This window comes from Molothrus ater, chromosome 11, assembly GCF_012460135.2.
Source record: "Molothrus ater isolate BHLD 08-10-18 breed brown headed cowbird chromosome 11, BPBGC_Mater_1.1, whole genome shotgun sequence".
NCBI lineage: Eukaryota > Metazoa > Chordata > Aves > Passeriformes > Icteridae > Molothrus > Molothrus ater.
The window spans coordinates 17,089,234-17,109,959 of NC_050488.2; the positions used below are offsets into that span (position 1 = coordinate 17,089,234).

Here is a 20,726-nt window from a genome sequence, read left to right on the forward strand (position 1 = left end):
AACCACAGAAACTTCAAAAATGACAAATAACTCGAATCTCTCCCCCATGCTCAAAAAAAGAAAAAGCGCTAATGATAATTCTCTAAAAAGAGTCGAACCTTTTTATGAGACCTGTTGCCAATATTAGTGCCACCAAATGATCTCATCTTTCATTCTGGCTAAATTCCAACACACAATTTCATTAACCCAGGTACTGCAGGTGATAAAACTCATTTTTCCCTAAAGAGACAGCTAAAAAGTACCAGTTATACATTTATGAAGTACCAGCAATCAAAATTATGGATTTTCTAAAAGGTTTTTAACTACTTTTATTGAAAGGAAAATCGCTGTCTCAGACTTTTGTGACACTATTGCTAATAATAAATTTTACCATTTAGACATCGCAGTAATACGGTAGACAGTGTCAATAAAAGTATGAAACAAAGATGATCCCTGTCTTTTAAGGAATGCTTTCTGATTACACACCGGAAATTATAATGGGAAACATAAACTAAGTGCACCTTTAAGAGAGGAAAAAAGGGGATAATGCAAGGCGATGGACCTTGCTACATATATCTCATCAGCAGAAGTATTTAATATATATATATATGTGTGTGTGTGTGTGTAAAGCATGCATGAAAATAAAATAGAAATAAAGTTACAATATTGAAGGAAATAAAAACATTAGAATAAATAATGACCTAATGACATTTGTTAATGACTGTTAATACATACACGATAAAATGCATAATAAGAATTAAAATAATAAGAAAAATAACAATTAAAATAATAGAATAAAAAATAAAAATTAAAATAATTTTAAAAATCAATTAAAAATAATGAAACAGGAATTCAGGGGGTTATTTGTAGCAGTCCTGCTGCTCGCCCGCCCGGGAGGCGCGGGAGCGGGGCCGTGTCGGGGCCGCCGCTACTCCCGGGGATGCTCCCGGTGCCTCTCCCGCTCCCAGCAGCACTCCCGGGAGCACTAGAGGGCACTGTGGGATTTGGGCCACCCCGGCCTCCGCCGCCGCGGGGGTCCCGAGCCCCAGCCCTGGCCGGGGGTGGTTCGGGGGCTGTGGAAGCAGCGGGAGCCGGCACCGGACCGGGCCCGTCCCCGGGCCTGCCGGGCTCGGCACCGGCGGCTGCCGGCGGGCGCGGCCGGGTCCCCCCGCACGGGACGGGGCCGCGATGCCGCAGCTCCCCCCTCCCCGAGGGGGTCCCGCCGGCCCTACAGAAACCCGAAACACCCACCCAGAGCCCGGCCTTTCCCTGCCCTCGCTGCCTGTGCGATTAAACAGTCCGCGCCGTGCGGATGATTTCAGTGCAGAACGCTCTGCCATGCAAAACGAGCGCAATTAATGCCTTTGAAACAATTTATGATTTCCGGCCTACTTCAACATGTATTAGCATATACCTGGTTTCTTTAATATACACTTTGTTTTTCCAAAACCACAAACATAGTTGCTGGAATTTCATGTGGAAGTGCTTAAGGGGTTGAAAGTTAACACCTTTGTGAGCCGAGCAGTCTCACAGTTGCTGCTAAACAAAAGCCTCTTTGTAGAAGCTTTCTCGAAATGTTTTCTTAACATGTTCCAAGTAGTTTTAGGCAGGCAACTAAAGTAAACAAGATGTTACCATGATAAAAACACTTGTGAAAACATTACAGAGTGCACTTAGTAGTTTCTTTCACATAAACTCCCCTTCGTTTAATCGAAGTTAAATGCACATGAAGCAGATTACCAGCATCACTGCAACACGGGACTGCCACATCTCTCCTAAGGTCTATGTCCTTTCTTTTAAAGAATATATTTGATTTAAAATGCTACAGCCAGGATTAAACACGTCTAACCCACAGTCAAATTACAGGGGGAAAAAAAAAAAGGGAGGGGTGAGGAATAATAAAACCCTATTCAGTCTTCTGAATTTTTCGCCCTGGCTACCCTGCTGAATAAACCACCCTCCCTCCAGCCGGGATTTCCTGAACAACTTGCTGCATAAGGGGTGTATATTCCTATCTTCCACGGTCTTTAAACACATGCAAATGAAATCAAGGATACAGTCAATTTTGCAGGAAAGTCGCTCTGTGCTACTAATTGCTCCTTTCCCGCCTGCGAGAGGGCCCTGGTTACCAGGCCAGACACGTGCGCACCCTCCAGCCCTCACCTTGCTCCCTGCAGCCTGGCAGAGGCCACAGGGTCACCGCCCTGAGACTGGACTTATTTTTGTTTTTAGGCTCAGGGAGCGTTCTGGAGCATGCAGGGTGCTGCTGTTTCATTAGGCAGAGCAGCAGCCCCTGCTGCTATCAGTTAGCTCTGACTGATACCGTATCACATGATAACCAATGGCTGATGGATTCAAAACAGAAACACGACACAACGACTTGCTAAAACTGCAACTTATTTCAAAAAGAAACAGGGAAATAAATGCGTACAATAGCCCGTGTATCTGCTGGTTCTGATAAGCATCCTCCTGTTGGCTGTGAGTGAAAGACAACTAGGATCGTTATTTGTACAGTATTTATCTTTGAAATCAAGGGCCCTGTGGTGTACCTCACCTTGGGAACAAACACTACAGAATGATCACAGAAGAGTGTCAAATCTCTGGTTTTGATTTATCAACAGTTATGATATTTCTTCCTCAGGAGGAAAAGAAATGAACCATGTTTTAGACCTGCGAGTCCTTTTTTCTCCCTTAACTGAAGAATCATTTTATTGGCATACAGGGCCTTCATTCCACATACAACTTCTCTTTGCTTTTTCACAAGGTAAGTGAAATTAAGCAATACTCGATATACAGGCTGCATTTCACTTGGTAAACAAGAGCTTTTCCCTTGAGGGGGCCATCAAAAGAGTGTCAGAGATTACACAAGTATCAGAAAGAAACTTCAACCATCTACCCATTGTCTTTTCATTGAGTAATGATTCTGATAAATGGCAACATAATTTTAAGGACAGATGCTCCACAGGAGACATGGAAGGCTACAGTATTTTATGAAGCAACACTCACTTCTTAACAGTGTCAATACAATGCTCAGGGACATCCATTTCTGCATTTGTTCTGGGTTAAATATCACTCTGAACAGTAAGACTTTGGACACTGCAGCATTTGGATGAGAAAATTTAGGTGATTAAGTTTATGAAGTTCACACAAAATATTTCTGTTGAAAGCTTTCAATGGAGACAAAAGCTAGACTGATTGTGAAAAAACTAGAATTGATGGAGCAGCTTCAAGTCCAACCTGGGCTGGTGACAGTTTGCAGGTTATTCCTAATTACTGACTGCTGCACATTATGTCCTCCAGGTGAACTGGTGGTCTGGGTCTGGGTACTGAAACACCTCCAAAATACCATATAAAAAACCAGCCCTGCCTCTACCCATGCTTGCGATTAAGAGCTGTGTTTTCTATGCATGGCCACCTCAAGCAGACCACTCAAGATTCCTATGGAATCTTCTTGAAAGCAGCTGCTCTCACCTGGAACACAGGACTAGCACAGGAAGCAAAGGTGGCACAATCTGACCATATGTGACCACACACTTTATTCTGCTATCTAAGGCTACCACAGCACCTTTCCCTTGCACTTACAGCAGTAAATTGAGAATTGTTTTAAAGGTCTAAATGCTATAGTATGGCATATGAATATGAATGAGCTGGCAAGTATGGCGAGATTAGCATTTATTTCGCTTAAGTGAACAACAGGATGAATTACAAGGAATGAGGCCACCCTTCATGGAAATTTATGACTAGCACCTTCTTATTTTGTAATCCTCTTGTAATGAGAACCTTCTCATTACTGTACCATTCCTCACTTGTAATATATGTTTACAGTAGGACCAGCGCCGCTCCTACGAACTCAGGAGGGTTTTGCCAGTGAAACCACAACTGGTCCATTCTGTTCTGAGAGCAAAACCCTATCTGTATCATCTAACATCACCCAACAAACATCCTCTGCTTGCTTTTGCCCTTCCCTCTCTCACATAAAAATCCAGGGAACCGCCCCAGAAACAGCAGGTACAGCTGAACCTTTTGGGAGTAAGTCTACTTATTCATCCTGAAGAACCTCATCTATTTATGTGGACTAAATTCACGAGATAACTATTCTAAATGGGATAAAAACTTGTCCCTTTGTGCATTTAAATCACAAACATTTCTTGAGTGGCTGGTCTTTAGTGATCTATAACTGACCAGCCACAGAACTTGAGCAAAGATCAGGGACGAACCTTCAGCAACCTGGATGCACCCACAGCATGTGTGTACCTGGTGTCCTACCCAGACAAAGAACTCTTTTGTGATGGGAACAGGGGTGAGGTTGATGGTTTAGTTGTGGAGCAGCCATGTGTAAGCTATTAGGGCTCTGAGGTCCTTCCCTGCATCGGGATGCACGCACTACCATACACTAGTCCATAATGCACTGCTTATGCAACGTGTAAAATTGTGTTCTTTGGCAGCAAGGAAAAGGTCTGCAGCAAACTGCAGGGGCCCAATTAATATAATTATAGTTTATTTTTAGTAGTGTAGACTTTGTTCATTAGTTACTTATTTGACATAAATTAAATTTCACGTGATGTTCTGCAATTCTCTGTTCAATTATGGAGTTAATTTAAGACTAGATTTCTAAATTAAAGTGAAATCAAGATTAAAACAAGGTTTTATTATTTACATGATCGATACTGCAACTTAAAAATTATTTAAATAAAATAAAGGAAAAAAAAAGCTGCAGAACTGCAAAAGCTATTTTATAGCAATACACTGAACAAGACCATAATTTCCCCATGGGGCTAATTTACTATCCCCTGTTAAAATGTTCTTGAGCCTGATCCAAAAGCCACTGAAGTGAAAGGGAGCTCTCTGTTGACTTCAATGGCCTTTGCATCAGGCCCAGGGTGAGTGACAGCACACAGAATTTCAGGGCATGCTTTCTGTACAATGCAAGCGCCAAAAAACCATCCTTACTTTAGGAAGGACTGGAAGTCTTCACATACTGCTTCACAGCCCGGCCATTTGCATACGCCGTGTCCGTACAGCGGGTGGCTGTGTGAGTGCTCCTCGTGGGGTAAACTGCAGGGGAGAAAGAGAACAGAGAACAAGTGCTGTAAACTGAAGGTACTCTAACAATTCATCCTCACAAAGACTCCTAAAGAACAGCGACCGCCAGATCCTGAAGCATCCCCAACATCTCACGGTACCCGCCTGATTCTTGCCCATGGTTTTTCAAAACAGAATTAAATACCATTTGCAGTGTGAAACGTGTCATTCTTGCTTAGCTATCCTCCTACATTTCATTCATTAATTAAGAGGTTTGTAAAGAATTTAAATTAACACGGACGGGGGAGAAATCATTTGACAGACCTGCTTAATATCCTGCTTGATATTTTGCTAAAAAATTTATGAACATTGCATATTTACAACTCAACTTCATCGAGAAGTCATCTCCATACAGCAGTGTCCCATTACACCACAACACAGCCAGACCTGAGGCTTTCCTCATGGCTACAGAAAGGAAAAGCATCAAATTTGCAGCCTTGGCTTTCCCACCATGTTATTTATTTACTGCGTTGGGGTTTTTTCTGGTTGTTTTTTATTCTTCTTCTTACATGCTGTTTCACTGCACAAATACAACCCCCTTACATCCCCAAGTAAGAAGATTTGAGATGTATTTTCAAACGCAAAATTCACCATAACGGAGAGGGGGGCATGCAATCGAAGGATTCCTCAGCACGAGGGGTTAGTGGGGGCTATTAACCTTGCCTAAGATTGGGCAGGAACGTCACAGAGCCTCCTAACTACTGAACCCAGGGTTAAAGCAAAAAATTCATATGAGCACTAAGGGGTTAATCCTTCAGCGGGATTCCAATCAATACGTAATGATTTGGCTGCACTGATCCAAGTCATGAGACTCTTTGATCCAGGCCATGTGGTGCTCAGGGAAATGTATCTGTTGCACTCACTGATGAACCATATTCTAAAATATCTTCTTTATTCGACTTCTGCATGGAAACTTCCTAAGGAAAGGAATTATTTTTTGCAACAATCTCCATAACCTTAGATGACTTTAAAATCAAAATGTCAAAACAATATTGAAATCTCTATTTTATGCTCACACACGTATGTATTTTTCATGGCAAATCTTTTTGCTACAGTATTCCTGTGCTGTATTATGGACTTCAAACATACACAAAGGATATGAACACATACCAGCATCTAGGTGTGGCTTTTATGACTTACTTCATCCTGGATTACAGGTAACGTTATGGATAAATGCCTACTTTTTGTCATTTACTTTACACACACCTGGAAATGATGCTTATTCTCCTTCTGTAGTATTATCTGTCTGTGCACTCTGACAAAATTGTGCTCCTGTATTATTTCAGATGCCCTACGTAGCCAGATCCCTGTAAATACACTCCTGAGATGTCATCCCAAACACAAACGACTTGGAAGAGAAATTCCTGCCCAGATGATGCCACTTTTGACTTTAAGCTCAATGAGAATCTGAAGATTACTGAAGGTGATTTTAAAAATTATTTTACATTGAAAAAATAATTTTAAAAGTACTGACTAGAAAAGGTATTATGAGTTTTACATGAATCTAATTAATTATTTCATTAATATATTTTTTTGTCTGTTTACAAATAGTCCTTCAAGCATAAATATATCTATATGCAAGGTAATTTCCTAAAAAAGATAACAGTAGGTGAAGAGCCTTACAAAGGCCTTTTCTATATACAAATACTAGACTGGTTTAACTGAATTAGTCTTTTAAAAATGTTCAAGTGAGGAGAATCTCTGTAAAGTTTTAAGAAGAACTAAGGAACCGATGCATTATTTGCAAGGAAATTTTAAAAATGCTAAACCACACATTTCCTCAGCTAAGGAAGAGGCAGAATGGCTGAAGAACACCATGCACCCAAGCCAAAGAGGCATATGGTCAAACATCCTCTATATACATCTGAAAATTCAAAAAATAATGGGGTTTATCATCTGTTTCTATACCTGGATACAGCAAAGGGTGAGACAGGAGGCTTTCATGTTAACACTCCATTAAAGTCCATAAAGACTACATATGAGAGTTATGATTTCAGTGTGTTTGGAAGAACAAAAAAAAGAAAAAAAAAAGAAAGAAGCAGTAAAGCAGTGTATGAATCTGCCCAGTGCATGTTACCTACACACTGGGACTTGTGATGGCCAAGTAAGGAGTCAGTCCCCCATGGGGTTTAAGCACTGTAAATCTCATTATAATATCAACAGGAGTCACATGGCTTAAACCCCCAGCAGGGATTTTTAAAGTTTCTCTGTAAGAGCCTAAAGGCCATGGCCAAGTCAACGGAAAGAGCCCTACCGAGATTTGTATTTATTTTTTAAATCCAAGTGCAAATCTCTTTTCTTTCCAGGGAACTTGCACAAGACAAGACAAACTATGCAGGACGTGACACCCTGGTATTGTGTCCAAAGAAAATGATGGAATGACCAAGACAATATCAAACTCTAAATGATGCTCAGGATGTCAAAGGCTCGTGTTGTCAATAACCATAAAGGCTGGTGCTGACTGTAAATGGGAACTTAAAAGGTCACTTTGCTAACACGATGCTACGGGTAACACGCTTAACACCTACGCAGAGCTTCCAGTGCCATTCAACCAAGAAGAGGAACTACTTCAACTTACCAAAAATAAGACATTTCAGAGAGAAAAAACCCCTCAGTCCTGAAAGACAAACGCCAGCCCTCTCTGCAGGCACTGTGCCATTCTGAAGGCAGCAACTCCCATCCTGCTCAGGGGGGGTTTCAGCCATGCCTTTCGGTGACCTTTATGTGTCAGTATCAGATTACTGCTATTTTATCCATCCCACTTTTGAAGATATTATAGATTGCCACTTCTTCCCTGATAGAGCCTGAAGAAGCACCTCAAAACAAAACAAAGAGCGGGTTTATACAGAGGCGGATGTAACGCACGAAGGATACAGCCAGTGGAAATGAATGGAGAACTCTGTTGAACTGATCTAAGCACTCACTTTCTTTGGGCAAATAGAGGTGGAAAAAGAAGATTTTAATCCTGTACATAAATAAACAGCTTTGTGAGCACGATGCAAACCCATAATCTGAAATTGTTCATTGATATTTTGCCTGCACGCAAGCACAGCTTCTGTAATCTGGATGCATCCTAGGTCTCGCTGCCGGAGACAGACTTTTAGAAGATCTGAGCATTGGCAAGCAGAAGCAAGTTTTAGGTCTGTTTGATTTCTAATGACACATTAGAGTAGGTGTTTGTTTCTGTCACTCTCTCCTTCCCAGGAATGCATATTCATGGTTGGGTACTGGTGATGCAATAGCAGTTAGTGGAAATTATTTTATAACAAGACATAATTTTCAAAGTACTGAAGGAATAAATGACGTAAATTCAAGACAACATGGGGTTTCTTTCTCTTTGTAAGGTACTTGCATAAAAAGTAGTTAATACAATAGAATTACATCCAAATAATGCAATAGTGATGCATTATTACATTGAACTACAGCAAAGAACACTCTGGCAAGTGAAATGTCTTGCATAAGTCACTTATTAATGGCATAAAAGAGAATAACAAAATCTATATATGAGACTGAAAACTGTGTAAGTGTCCACTTATTTTCTGCTGCTTCCAGCTCTATTTCCAGTACAGAGGGGAAGGGAAAAGGGTCAGGCACTCCCACAACTCGTCTGGGCTGGATAGAGGAGAGGAAATTAACCTCTTCCTTCTTCCCCCTACATTGCCCCATAACCCCAATGATCTCCAGAGGGTCTGGTAGCAACTTCACCTCCCATTCCTACAGGGATGGCTGTACTTGCACGGCCCACTCCTGCCAGCCACTCACCTTTTGGAACACACCTGCTGTGCTACAGCACCCAGGAAGAACCACACTCTGGGACACAACAGCACAGGAGACAGAGACACCAGAGATAGCTAAGTGCTGATGGAGAGTAAATATGACACCCCAAAGTGAGATGGGTATGCTGGGTATTGGGGAAAGCAGTGACCAAAACCCCAGCATGAAAGCTCCCTGTGTTCCTTAAATGGTTTCATTCAACCCCCCACTTATTAACCACGAGAAACTGGGTACTGTGTTTGTATACCCACTGGCTAAGAAGTCATAGGTAGATATAAAATCCAGCTAAGCAGAAGCCTCAGTGTGTCTGTGCTTCTGCCGCACAGTGGACCATATTTTAAATATTCATGATGCTGACATACTTCATAATTCCACTCTCTTTCTTCCACATCTGTTTGGGCCAATGATCTTTGCCAAAATACTGGGGGAAGTCAGTGATGTAGAGAAGCATCCTTGACTTTCTATTGCATTTATGAAGCATCTGCTCACGTTCTAACAGAGCTCAGAACATGCCTGAGCCACCTGCACGCTGAAAAATCAATACCACGTCTCCTGCTTTCCTCCTGCAAGGAGCTGGAGTACAGCACCCTCAGAAAGTGCAGAACTGCCTTGTTAATTTTACTTTATTCCTCAGGGTCATTGGGAAGTGACCTCATCTTTGCCAGCTGCCATGAAACTGATACCTGTGTACAGCCCAGGCAGGAGCATGGGGCTCTGTCTCACACCACATTCCCCCGCTCTCTGATTTAAATGGCACAGCCATTGAGGCAGAATGCCACAATTTTGGTCCTGTACAGGAGAAGGAGACACACACCTGGGAAGCAACACGGCTCTCCCAGAGTTGTGACTGCCTGGTGAGCTCTAAAGCTCATCAGAAGGCACTGAAAGAGTAAGGCTGCCGAAAAAGTCACAATTTTCTGAGTCAGAAACACTCACTGTAACTGATTTTAAAATGAAACGGAAGAAGTAATGATTAAATCATTGTACAAACTGTGCTCAAGTGCAAGTTCCTGCCTTCATGAGAGAATCAACCAAACACAGATGCAAAAATGTGTTTTGCAGTGAAGTTCCACCGGTGAAAATCCCTTCAAATTCTTAGTAAGGTGGCACAGCACCTCTTTCCTCTCTAAACTGTGAACTAAAAATACCGCCAACCAATAACTGAAAAAACCCAAAAAAACAACTTCTAGATACTCATGCTCCTGTCCAAGCCTCAGGAACAGCCCAGGAAGCAGATATGTGATCTAAACAGGGGGCTTGTCTGGGCAGGGTGATGCCTCCCCATCACTGGATAAAGCTTAACAGAAGGTCATGAGCCTGCAGGAGAGCTGGAATTTGATGGAAGTGGTCAGTGACAGCTCTTTCTACAACTGGCTTGCAAATTTTTGGATGCTTTTTAGAGGAGCACTTCTCCTCTCCCTACTTTAGTCCACGTCCAGACCTAGGACTAGAAGCAGCTCATGTTTTACATCAAGCCCTATTGGAAGTAACAAGAGGTTATATTACATTTTAAATGACTACACCAATTTAAGACAAATCAAGTTAAAACTGCAGCTCACAGGCTGAAATCCTCTCTTCTAATTGGTGTGCACTAACTTGTGTACTCCTGTAGCATAAGAAGGGAAACAGTAGTGATGTTGTAACATGAGGCCACCTCTGCATCCCAAATCACTGCTCCCCATTTATCCCTCTTGTGGCACTATTCCCTAAATTCCTGTTCTGCAAGGAGAACACTGGAGAATCGGCAGCAAGACTAAGACAAAATCTGGCTGACATTCCCCTTCCCTTCTACCCCCACTCTCACTGCAAAGAGCAGAACCAGACTGGATAATTATAAGCATCATCTGGTTTTGATCTATCCACTGATGGTTTGGATTATTAATCAACGTTATGACCCTCCAGCACTCTAACACATTCTCCTTCTACTGGCAGCCCCTCTTCTAGTCCTGCAGGGAAACTGCCACAGGGCCTGGACAGTCACTGCCCTACATCCCTTCCTTGGAGAAATTAAATGTATTTCTAGAGCATTTAAAAGAAATGGCCATTGCAAAAAATCCATCACTTATCTCCGGTACAAATTCCACTCCTGCATTTGAATTAACGAGTTTCTCTATGATTTAAAACTCTTATTTTTTTATTTCAACCTTGTGCCTAGGTACTGTGGTGAAAAGTACATCAAATATACCCAGACACACACGATTTGAAACGCTGGATTTTAAATTCCAGCACTGCTAACTAATGAGAACAATTTTTTCCTTCTTCTTCTTTGTAGCATCACTTCATGTACTTACATACCATAATCATATCCTCCTAGAGCCTCTATTTTTCCAGGGTGTAGATCTTTAATTCCCTTTAATCTGTCTTCATAGCCTATTCCCTCCAACTCCTTTATCATCCTAGCTGCTCTCCTCTATATTTGCTCCAGCTTCCCTTTATCCTTTCTGCAAGAGAGTGGCCAATTGTACATCACACTCAATGTGGTTTAACTGGTTCTGCATAAAGTAGAACAGGAGAAAAAAAAAGGACTCGGATGCAACATGCATGTTTATGCCTCCCATGACTGCATTTACCTTTTTGACTAAGACATGGCACAGAGTGTCCCACCTTGATTTCTCAACCCTGATTATGCCTCAGCCATTTCCCACACAGCCGATGCTGAGCAGCTGACGTGTCATGTCAAACCCGCAGTTTGGAATTTTGATTTCCTAGCTGGGCTACTTTCTACTTATCCCTGCTAAATCTCATTTTATTCCTCTCTGAACAGTCTCCTAATTTATTCAGATTAAAACGGATTGATTCAGTATCTTAGTTTAATTAGGAAAAAAAAGTGATCCAACCACTTTCTTGGGTTTTTTGGGGCTGGGGGGATGTTCTGCGGGTTTTTTTTTTCAGTTTGGGGTTTTTTTTTTTTAACACTGACTTTTAGCACAGCAATCCCATCCCTCTAACACACCCATTTCACATGGCAGAGGGAGGTGGCAATGGCAAAGCTTTGGCCCCAATTCAGCAACCCTTTTAAGAACACACACAAGTATAAAAACACAGGATTAGACCTTGGACTTCACTGAGATGGAGGTGTAAAATTACCAACGAACATACATACTTTGTAAAAAGATCCTGTTTGCCAACCTTATTTTACTGTAATTTATATTCTGTTGTAACATTCGAATTTACAGTAAAAGAAAACACTGAGAAACAAGATCTGTACTTGTTCAACAAAATTATATTCTGTTACATTTAGAGTTGAGGCGAGTCTTCCACTCTTATATAAACCAGTGATACGTCAACAAATATGATTAACAGGGATTATTCACGTCAGTATTTTTCACCCCTGTCCCACAGGCACAACAAAACCTGCGCAGAAGGTGACTGTCACATCACACACAGCCTGGCAGCTCGCTGGGGGGGCCCTGGTCCACACCCCTGCAGCAGCAGCAAAGTGCCCTTGGGGAAATGTTTATAAAAATATAATTAAGATAAATAATGATTCCAAGGGAGAACTACAGCTAGAGCACTCCATTCTCTCTGCCGCATGCTCTCCCCTTGGAAGAATGCCGTTTGAAAAAGCACTAAAAATGCAGAGGACACAAGCCTGCTTCCCCAGGGAAGCGCGCTGAATCATACAGGTAGTGTAAATATCATATGCTGCTGCAGGTGCTAGGCAGTCTATTTGTTTGTGTTTACTAAAAGGCATAACAAATAGTCCCACTAAAACAGAACAACACTTGGCATTGGACTGATAGGTACCAGAGCAGCCACAAATCATATTCATACAGCTAGATCTGAACTGCTGGGCAACACTAGAGCTTCACTCTGCTTTTTGGGAGGGCCCCTGTGCCATGATTTGCCCCTCTCAGAGCACAGAGAAGCTCAACATCCTGTCTGAGCATCCCAGGGAAAACCACGCAACAGTGGGAAAGAAAGCCAGAAAAAGACAAGAAGTACAGACCAGACTTGCATGACATACATGGCCAGCTAACATCGTTTACAGCTTTGCAACTTCTGAGTTAATTCACAGTATAAACAACAAGGAAAATGTTTCTTCCGAGCAAGACTTCCTGTAAACTGTTCATTAGAGCGCGCGGAGCGCAGGGCTGTGCACCTGCTGATTAACCATGCGCTCCAAGAATAAACACAAACCCCAGCCAGCCAGATTGTTCTGGAATTTGCTCTGAGCTGATTTTTCTTCCCCCATGTTATAAATTGGATTCTACAATAAAACAAACAGCAGAACATAGGTTGCTGAGAGTTAAAATCTACTTTTTACACTACATTGACCACAGCACCCACAGGCACAGCTACAATGTCTTTCTATGAATGGGACAGATTGCCATATGGATGCAGACACTGAACAAGCTGTACAACTCCTGGCGACAAGTGCCTAGGGGACTGTCCTATATTAGCACCACCTGTGCTGTGGAAATTGTGCTCTGTGTATGAAATGGTATTTAAGGGCCCATCGTGATGTTATTTTTGAGTATACACAAAAAGGAAAATTACAGTTAAAAAGAATTTGTTGGCTAGCGGATCTATTGCTCAGTTCCCGAGATCATCTCCCAAAGGAATAGCTCTCCTCTTTATTCATGCAGCCCAAAATGACAAGCTGTAACACATATTAGCAGTTTCCCTGCCTGGGCTTATACCATCCTTTTAATGACAAGAATCTACTTTACAATATACATATGTTTTCCTGATCACACAGAAGAAATTACAGGCCTCCTACCTTACCACTGCCAGCTATACAGAAAAACACCCCATGGCATTTCACAAACGTTGCTCCAGCAGCAAGCAATGCAATATGAATTTTCCTTGGGCTCCTTCCCCCAACCCTCACTGTGCAGCAGGTAGAACCACAAATCCCGACTACCAAATTTAAATGTGCATCTCGCTACTTTGAAAATACAACCGTGTCTGCCTAACAAAAATAGAGCTCCAGATTAGCACAAGATGTTGAGGGAGCAAGGAGAAGGGAAAAGCAGGGAAGAGAGGTTTGAGCAGTACCTAGCTGCTCTACAAAAAGAGATTTCCCCCTCTCCAAACTGCAAGAAAAAAAAGATGCCAAGAAAAAGTAAAGTAAAACAAATTGAATTAAAGAAAAACAGTTGTAAAGTGAACATTACAACCTGGGAAAAATGATGTCATTTTATTGAGAAACTCTTTTTTTTTCCATTAAACCACAGTGAAATGGATAAAGTTTATACAGCTTAATGGTGGAGTTTTACTTTAAATGCTGCTCAATATCTTAGCAGTACGATATAACATGATATAACAGCTGTCATACTAACTGCTCCATTTTTATTGAACAGCACAGAAAATAGTCACACAAAAGTCACCTAACTCCTCTACTTCTACAGCCCTTTCAAGGGTGTTTCTGTTCTCAGTTTGTGCTATATATGTTAAAAAAATAACAGAGCTCTTTATCAGCTCCCTGCTCAGCTCTTCAGGACAATCAGACCTGACCAAATTCTGAGGAAGGACAACTTGCACATAGAAGGAAATAAAAAGAAACAGAAATCCACAGTGCAGTAAACGAAAACCAGGTCCCTTTTTAAGAGTACTACATAAACACCTCTAATAAAAGAAGAGGACAAATTTTCATTGGACTTTAAGTATTTAGAGAGGAATGTTTTAGTAAAAGTTTAACTGCAAAGTGCATGCAATTAACAGAAAGCCATCAGCTATTTCTCTGGTATGTAAAAATAGCATTAAGCTGTATTAAATGCACGTGTAAGTATCTCAGTTGCAAGAAAAGGGAGGAGATATGCAAAGCACTCAGATATCAAACAATGATCTGTTGGCCAGATGGAGGAATAAAACAATACATATGCTAAAATTTGGAAGAGTTCTGTTAGGCGTCTGCCAAGGCTCACCCAATCTATTTTAAGTGCTTTTTGATACATTAGCTTAGTGTTTGGAGTTGTACAACTGATGGTTATTACACAGGACCAGAGAGAAGTGAAACGCTGGCGTGCAGGAGCTCCCTGATGCTGGGGCAGCTTCCCAAGCATCAAACCCAGCACCCTGCTCCAGCCAGGGGCCACATCAAACATTCACAGGCTGGTTAACTTAGCATCTTTCCTAGGGAAAAGCAAGTATAACAAGCTGCTTTTAGTTCAGTGCAGGAATTCCCTGAGAAGCTGATGAAGGAGCTCCTGGGCAGAGCAAGTGGAATTGTACAACTGATTTAGCACCGCGGCAGACGGTGGGTGCGGGCGACGCACAGGAGGCTCCACACCCGCATCTGAAAAGCACGAACAATAAAAAGTGCCTGATAAGGCTTAAAACTGAAGATTAACAGCCCCAGGTCTGAGTCACAGCCGGTGTTTTTTCAAAGCTGATTACAGAAGAGTGACTCAGAGGGAAGCCTTCAGTAACTGGTGGCATTTCTTTGGCAGGGGAGTGAGTGCCAAGGGATTGGACACTGGGACACTTTGGGCTGTACCTGCACAGAGTAAATGGAGATGGCCAGGCTGGGGACCCTGCTGTCACAGTGTCATCATCACCAACAGCCCAAGCAGCCCCACAGCCATTCCAGGTGCAATGAGAAGGACAGCAGCCATGTGGAAAGCAGGATTGTTTATCAGACACCCAGCTGGGCCATCCAGGCTCAAGTCTCCCACTCCAACCTGGCTCCACAGCAAGGATGGAGGCACCTGAGCTGCTCAGACCATGGGTAAGAGCACAAAGGTCACAATGGGGTTTGAGTACATGGAGCAGCTAAATACCTCCTGGGAGGATAGGGCCCAGGAACACCTATTTCTTAAGGGAGAATGGATCTGAGGCAGCCTAATCCAACACAACTCTGCTGATGGTGAAGAATAATGAACTAAAATCAGCTGTAGGGAGCAACTGAGGGGAGCTGACATGGCTGAGCAGATCTGATGCTGGCACCAGTGCAGAATGAATGCCAGGGACTAAGTGGAGAGGCTGGCCAAGAGAGGATGGGGCCCTGGGAGCATATGGACTGCAGGCTGAACTGTTTCATCCCGAGCATTAATAATGGACCCAAGTCTGTAATTCTTAATTGTGCTGAATCCTAATGCCCTCATCTAAGGGCCTTGGGATTTTGATGGAGGATCAGCTGGCATGGAAGATAACAACAGTAAAGCATGAGGCATTAGGCCTAAGCAGCAGATCAGTGGTCTGCCATTCCATTCCTCACTTCCCTTCAGAGCATTCTCCAGACCCTGTCCTCCTGCCACGCTGGCAAGAAAAAGCAATTTTAAAATCCCCTTATTTATCCCATCTATTTTTCCTATGAGATGGCTGCTTGCTTATGTGGGAGGACAAGACTCAAGTGTATGCGGAGAGGCTATAAAGGCAATGAGGGGAAGAGATGGGACTGCTGGCAGATGGAGAAAGGTCTTTTGGACACGAAGCCTTTAACTGCAACTCTTCACCTTACTCCTGGTAAACAACAGATGCACTTCTTATATTAACAGGTCGGGACCTTCATTAACTCACTTGTTTATGTACAGCCTCCACCATCCTGGCTCTGCTGCAGTCAGTGCAGGATGGTACCAGGGGATGGGACCAGCACAAGGTGTTCAACAGCTCCACTGCACCCCCACACCCAGTTCAAGCCCAAACTGGAGCAATCTCTGCCCACTGCAAAGCACCGATGAATTCTGCCCTGTTCTGGTTTTTAAACCTACCCACATGGGGAATATTCCCAAGCATGCAGGTTTCAGGATGCACACTGTTAATCAGGTTCTACAGTTAGTAGCCACCTGAAGTGACCGGGCACCCCCCTGCTTTGTTTCAGTGCTTTTCTTAAGAAAATAATCAGGTTTCTCCCAAGTAAGATGCAGTGGCACAAGATGGAAAGTGGGTACTGTCCCTGACATTTCTAAGCACAGCAGATGTACTTAACTGGCTCCTGTTATTTATTTATTTACTTGTGTAGAGAAAAACTGCTTGTTACTGAAGAAACCCAAATGCTGATAAGATGATGAGAGGTTTGCATGCTGGTTGATGGTCTCACTTTCCCTTATCCTGAATGAATACAAGTATCTATAACTAAATATTTCCCTTAGGGTACTGATGACTGAGGTATGTTTATTGCATTGAGTGAATTTATATATATAATCAGCACAATAAACATTATTAAATTGTCTGAGTAAAATCAAAGCATGAAACACACAGTCAGTGCTGAATTCTAATGATGCTGAATGCCCATGATTGCATGGGGAAAGGATCTTAACAAGCCTTGATTTGAGCTTTGGCATCCGCCTCACAAATCACACAAAATGTTCCCTCTTTAATAGTGCTGAATATTGATAAATGTCTCTGCACGGCACAACAGGGAAGTTGGTCTCTATTGGCAATCTTTACCAAAGTGTGTTTTTTCCTTCTCTACACTCAAGGGTTTACCCTGAATGATTTAATTATAATTTTCCTTGTGTAAGACAAATTAAAGAGGAGAGTAGGAGTGTCATGCCAAAGCAGATTATTTATCTCCTTAACAGATTGCTGTGCACCAAACCCCAGAGCTGCTGCTGCTGCTACTTACAGAAACTGGGCGAAATGTGGGACAAAAGCATAGATGTAATATACATTTAAAGCCCAAATGAATGAAAGCATTAACCCATTATTTATAGCTGGAATTGTTTCATTCTCAGGGAAGCCATACACACAGAGCATGCAGAAACCAAGTGCAGCACCAGTGTTCCCTGGCCCAGGAGGGAGGGTGCCTCCTGCTTTTGAATGTGTTTTTGCTTTTTGGATGTCCCGAGTGACTCTGGCTGTCTACCTGCTGTTTGCTCTTTAGTCACAAAGGAGAAACTTTGCTGTCACTGGGCCCCAAGGACAGGAGCCCCACAGTGGGCAGTGTCACCAGTGTCACCAGAGCTGTGTCCCTGCAGCCTGTGCAGAACCCCAGTCTGGGCTGGCGGCACGGCGACGCGTGGGCACGCCAGGCAGCCAATGACTACTGCTCCTGCTATTTTAAACCCCTTGTTTATAACCAGAATGTGTTTTTACCCAAGATACAGAGCAGATCTGCTGCTCGCCTGCTGATTCTAACACAGGTGCCTCCTGTCTCGCAGGTCTGGAGCAGCCTGGCAACCTGACCTGTGGGATCAGGAACCCCCTAAACACAGCCTGAACTATCCCAGTGACATGTGCCAGAGATGACAGTGATGATAGTAACTCCCACATAACCAACCTGCCTCCTGCAGCCCACTCCTTCTCAAAAGCCCAAGAGAAAGGGGTTGAAAACAGCTTTACAGCACACCCTAAAAGTTAATGTTACCTGTATATGATTATTTATGGCTGCTGGGCAGTCGTTATGATCCGGCTGTGCTTAACTTTTAGGACACTTACAGATTTTACTATGTGCTTTTTATTGTTGGTTAAATCTAAATAAATAGCTCTTGCTTGTATCAGATCAGAGCTAACATAAGGTTAGCACAGAACGTGCAGGAAGGAGGGGAAGTCCACGAGTCAAAAACCTTCCCTGGCCAGCCCAGGCTGTGACTTATGTGAGGGGAGGTGGAAGGGCTGATTCCCCCCTAGTGAGTCCTTCCCACAGCCTCACCTGACCTGAGCCTGAGCTAGGAACTGCTTCCAAAAGTCTCCTTAGATTTGTTGTCCTGAACCAGATGGGTACAAGAACACACAGGGATTTAACTCTAAGTCCAGCAAACTCATGCTCCCACCAGATCCATGATTTTTCTAGTCCTAACTTTTGCAATCAAAAAAAATTACTAAACCCCTGCTTGTGCCTGTGCTTTCCTTTGCAAGCCCACTAAAATTTCACTTTCTGTGAGCTTTCAAACATACATGTGATGGCAGAGCACTGCAACTCTTCCCTTTCTGCTCACTCCCCACTCTGAAGTCCCTGCCTGTAGATAAATATCCTTTCAGAAAGGAAACCACTGCAAAATATCTCACCAAGAGGAGTTTCTGTGTCACATGAAATCCAGGCAGGCACCAGGGTGCCTGATGAGACTGCAACAAAACCCTTAAGTGCATCAGGAGGCATTCTCCTGCCTGTAGACTCCTGCTCTACTTATGGATAAACATGTAATTCAATCACTGCAGCAAATGGATGGCATAAAGCCTCCATGTACCAAAGAGAGGCAGGACAAAGCAAAGTCTGTAGCCCTCTTATTTGTATTCCTAAATATACTTATTTCATATTTCGATATTTCAGAGAATTCAGCAGATATGCAAGCAAAGTATAAGGCAAGCTTAATAACACAGGTATTGATTCCAGCACTGAGGATTTAGTCTTCTTAACTAAGACAATCTCAGACAATACCATGGCATGTTTATGCCTTCCTAATTAATCTGGAACTTCACTAATAAAAGCATGTGTATCACCTTGTCTGTAGATCCCAACTGCCTCCAGGCCACAATTACAGGACTCAGACACACGGATTTCCAGGTCTGTCCAATACTATACACAGAGAAAATTCTTATTTCAGAACAGATTCCTGTATTTCCATTGCATTTCAAACTGAACTGAATCTGCTTCCTGCCATTAGCACGCAGCATGTGCCTCTATTCAGTGAAAGAAGATCCATCTTGCTGCATGGGATTTTACTTTATATACTCCATAAGAAAAGCATAGATAAAAAATTTATTGAAAAGCCATAAACCCATCCTGTTCGGTTCTACATGCAGCAAAAAGGGAATTAATTGTTTAATAAACATCCAATTTTTTTTTTAGTATCCCATGTAAGTCTTCATGAAAACCACGTCCTTGGCACTTACATGCATTATAAAGATATTCACTGATGTTCCCACACAAGTCTTTGCAATGGGTATATAAAGGATGCCTTACACACAGAGCACTTCTTCCAACAGTGGGTGTGCTCTCCTTTAAAATCTATCTATTTCCAGCAGCACTATTTTCTTAATATCAGAAAGATATAAAAGGTATTTATATAGCTTCCCTATCAATCTACTTTCAGACCACCAGAAATACAAACTCTATGGCTTAAAAATTCCATTATCCTCTTTCTAATGAATGAAAGGAGGACGGAAAGACAAAGCCATCAGTTTCCATAAAATCCAGCTTTCACTAGTGTCTGCTGTAACATTTCTAAATGGGCAAAGGGACTCTCCTGAATGCAAAGGAGCACTGCCCTCCCCACTGCACCCACTCCTCGAGACCCTTCCTCCTCCTCCTCCTCCTCCTCCTCTTCTAGCAGTGACGCCGAGGCTGCAGCCGGCGCTGGCACCCACGGCCCCGGCGCCTGGGCCTGTCTATCTCCCCAGAAGCAAAAGTTACGTTGTTAGACACGCCTCAGTGAAATCTGGGGGTGTAAAGAAACAAACCTGCAATAAAGCATCCTCTGGAATAAAGCAGAGCCCGCGCCGAGAAGCACGTCAACAGACAACCCCTGATTTAAGCCATTTCTTTTAACAATGCAAACCGAGCAAGTATAAATTAACTCACACTTTTAAAAGCCAAACAACACCAGTTAGCTAATTTTATCAGCGGTTAAAAAAAAGGAAAAAAAAAGCCACTTTGTTTTTAGAGAAACCTGGTGAACTCAAGCCTCCCATGTCTTGTGAAAGCAGGGAAAACAGAGTACAAAAAGGCAAATATGTTAGATGAGATAGGCACCAAAATTTGGTAGAAAAATGGGCACTGTACTGACCAATAGATTTTCTTGCTCCCCTCCAGCCTGTAAACCCAAAGCACAACAAGAGCACCACCACCTGTGACGAAAAACTCAAAAAAAACCCCAGCTTCCTCACACTTCCCAATACGCTTATCCAATGCACTTCTAATTAGCTAATTGTGCCCACATTGATCCAATTAACAAGCCATAAAGATCTGAACAAAAGGAGCACATTCTGCCCAGTGGAGACTCTATTCAACCACGCCAACGCCAGACAGAGCGAGATGGGGAGGACAAAACCGAGGCCAAGGCGCT

General features: G+C 42.7%; 1 protein-coding gene across 9 annotated transcripts in view; it reads right to left on the bottom strand.

Moving 5' to 3' along the window:
* Positions 1-20,726, bottom strand: part of FOXP1 (forkhead box P1) — a 375,365-nt gene that overhangs the window by 42,058 nt on the left and 312,581 nt on the right. For all 9 annotated transcript variants that reach the window (XM_036390836.2, XM_036390831.2, XM_036390832.2 and 6 more), the window contains one exon: positions 4,930-5,034. In XM_036390836.2, the coding sequence (XP_036246729.1) occupies positions 4,930-5,034 (105 nt within the window). The remainder of the gene's footprint in view (positions 1-4,929; positions 5,035-20,726) is intronic.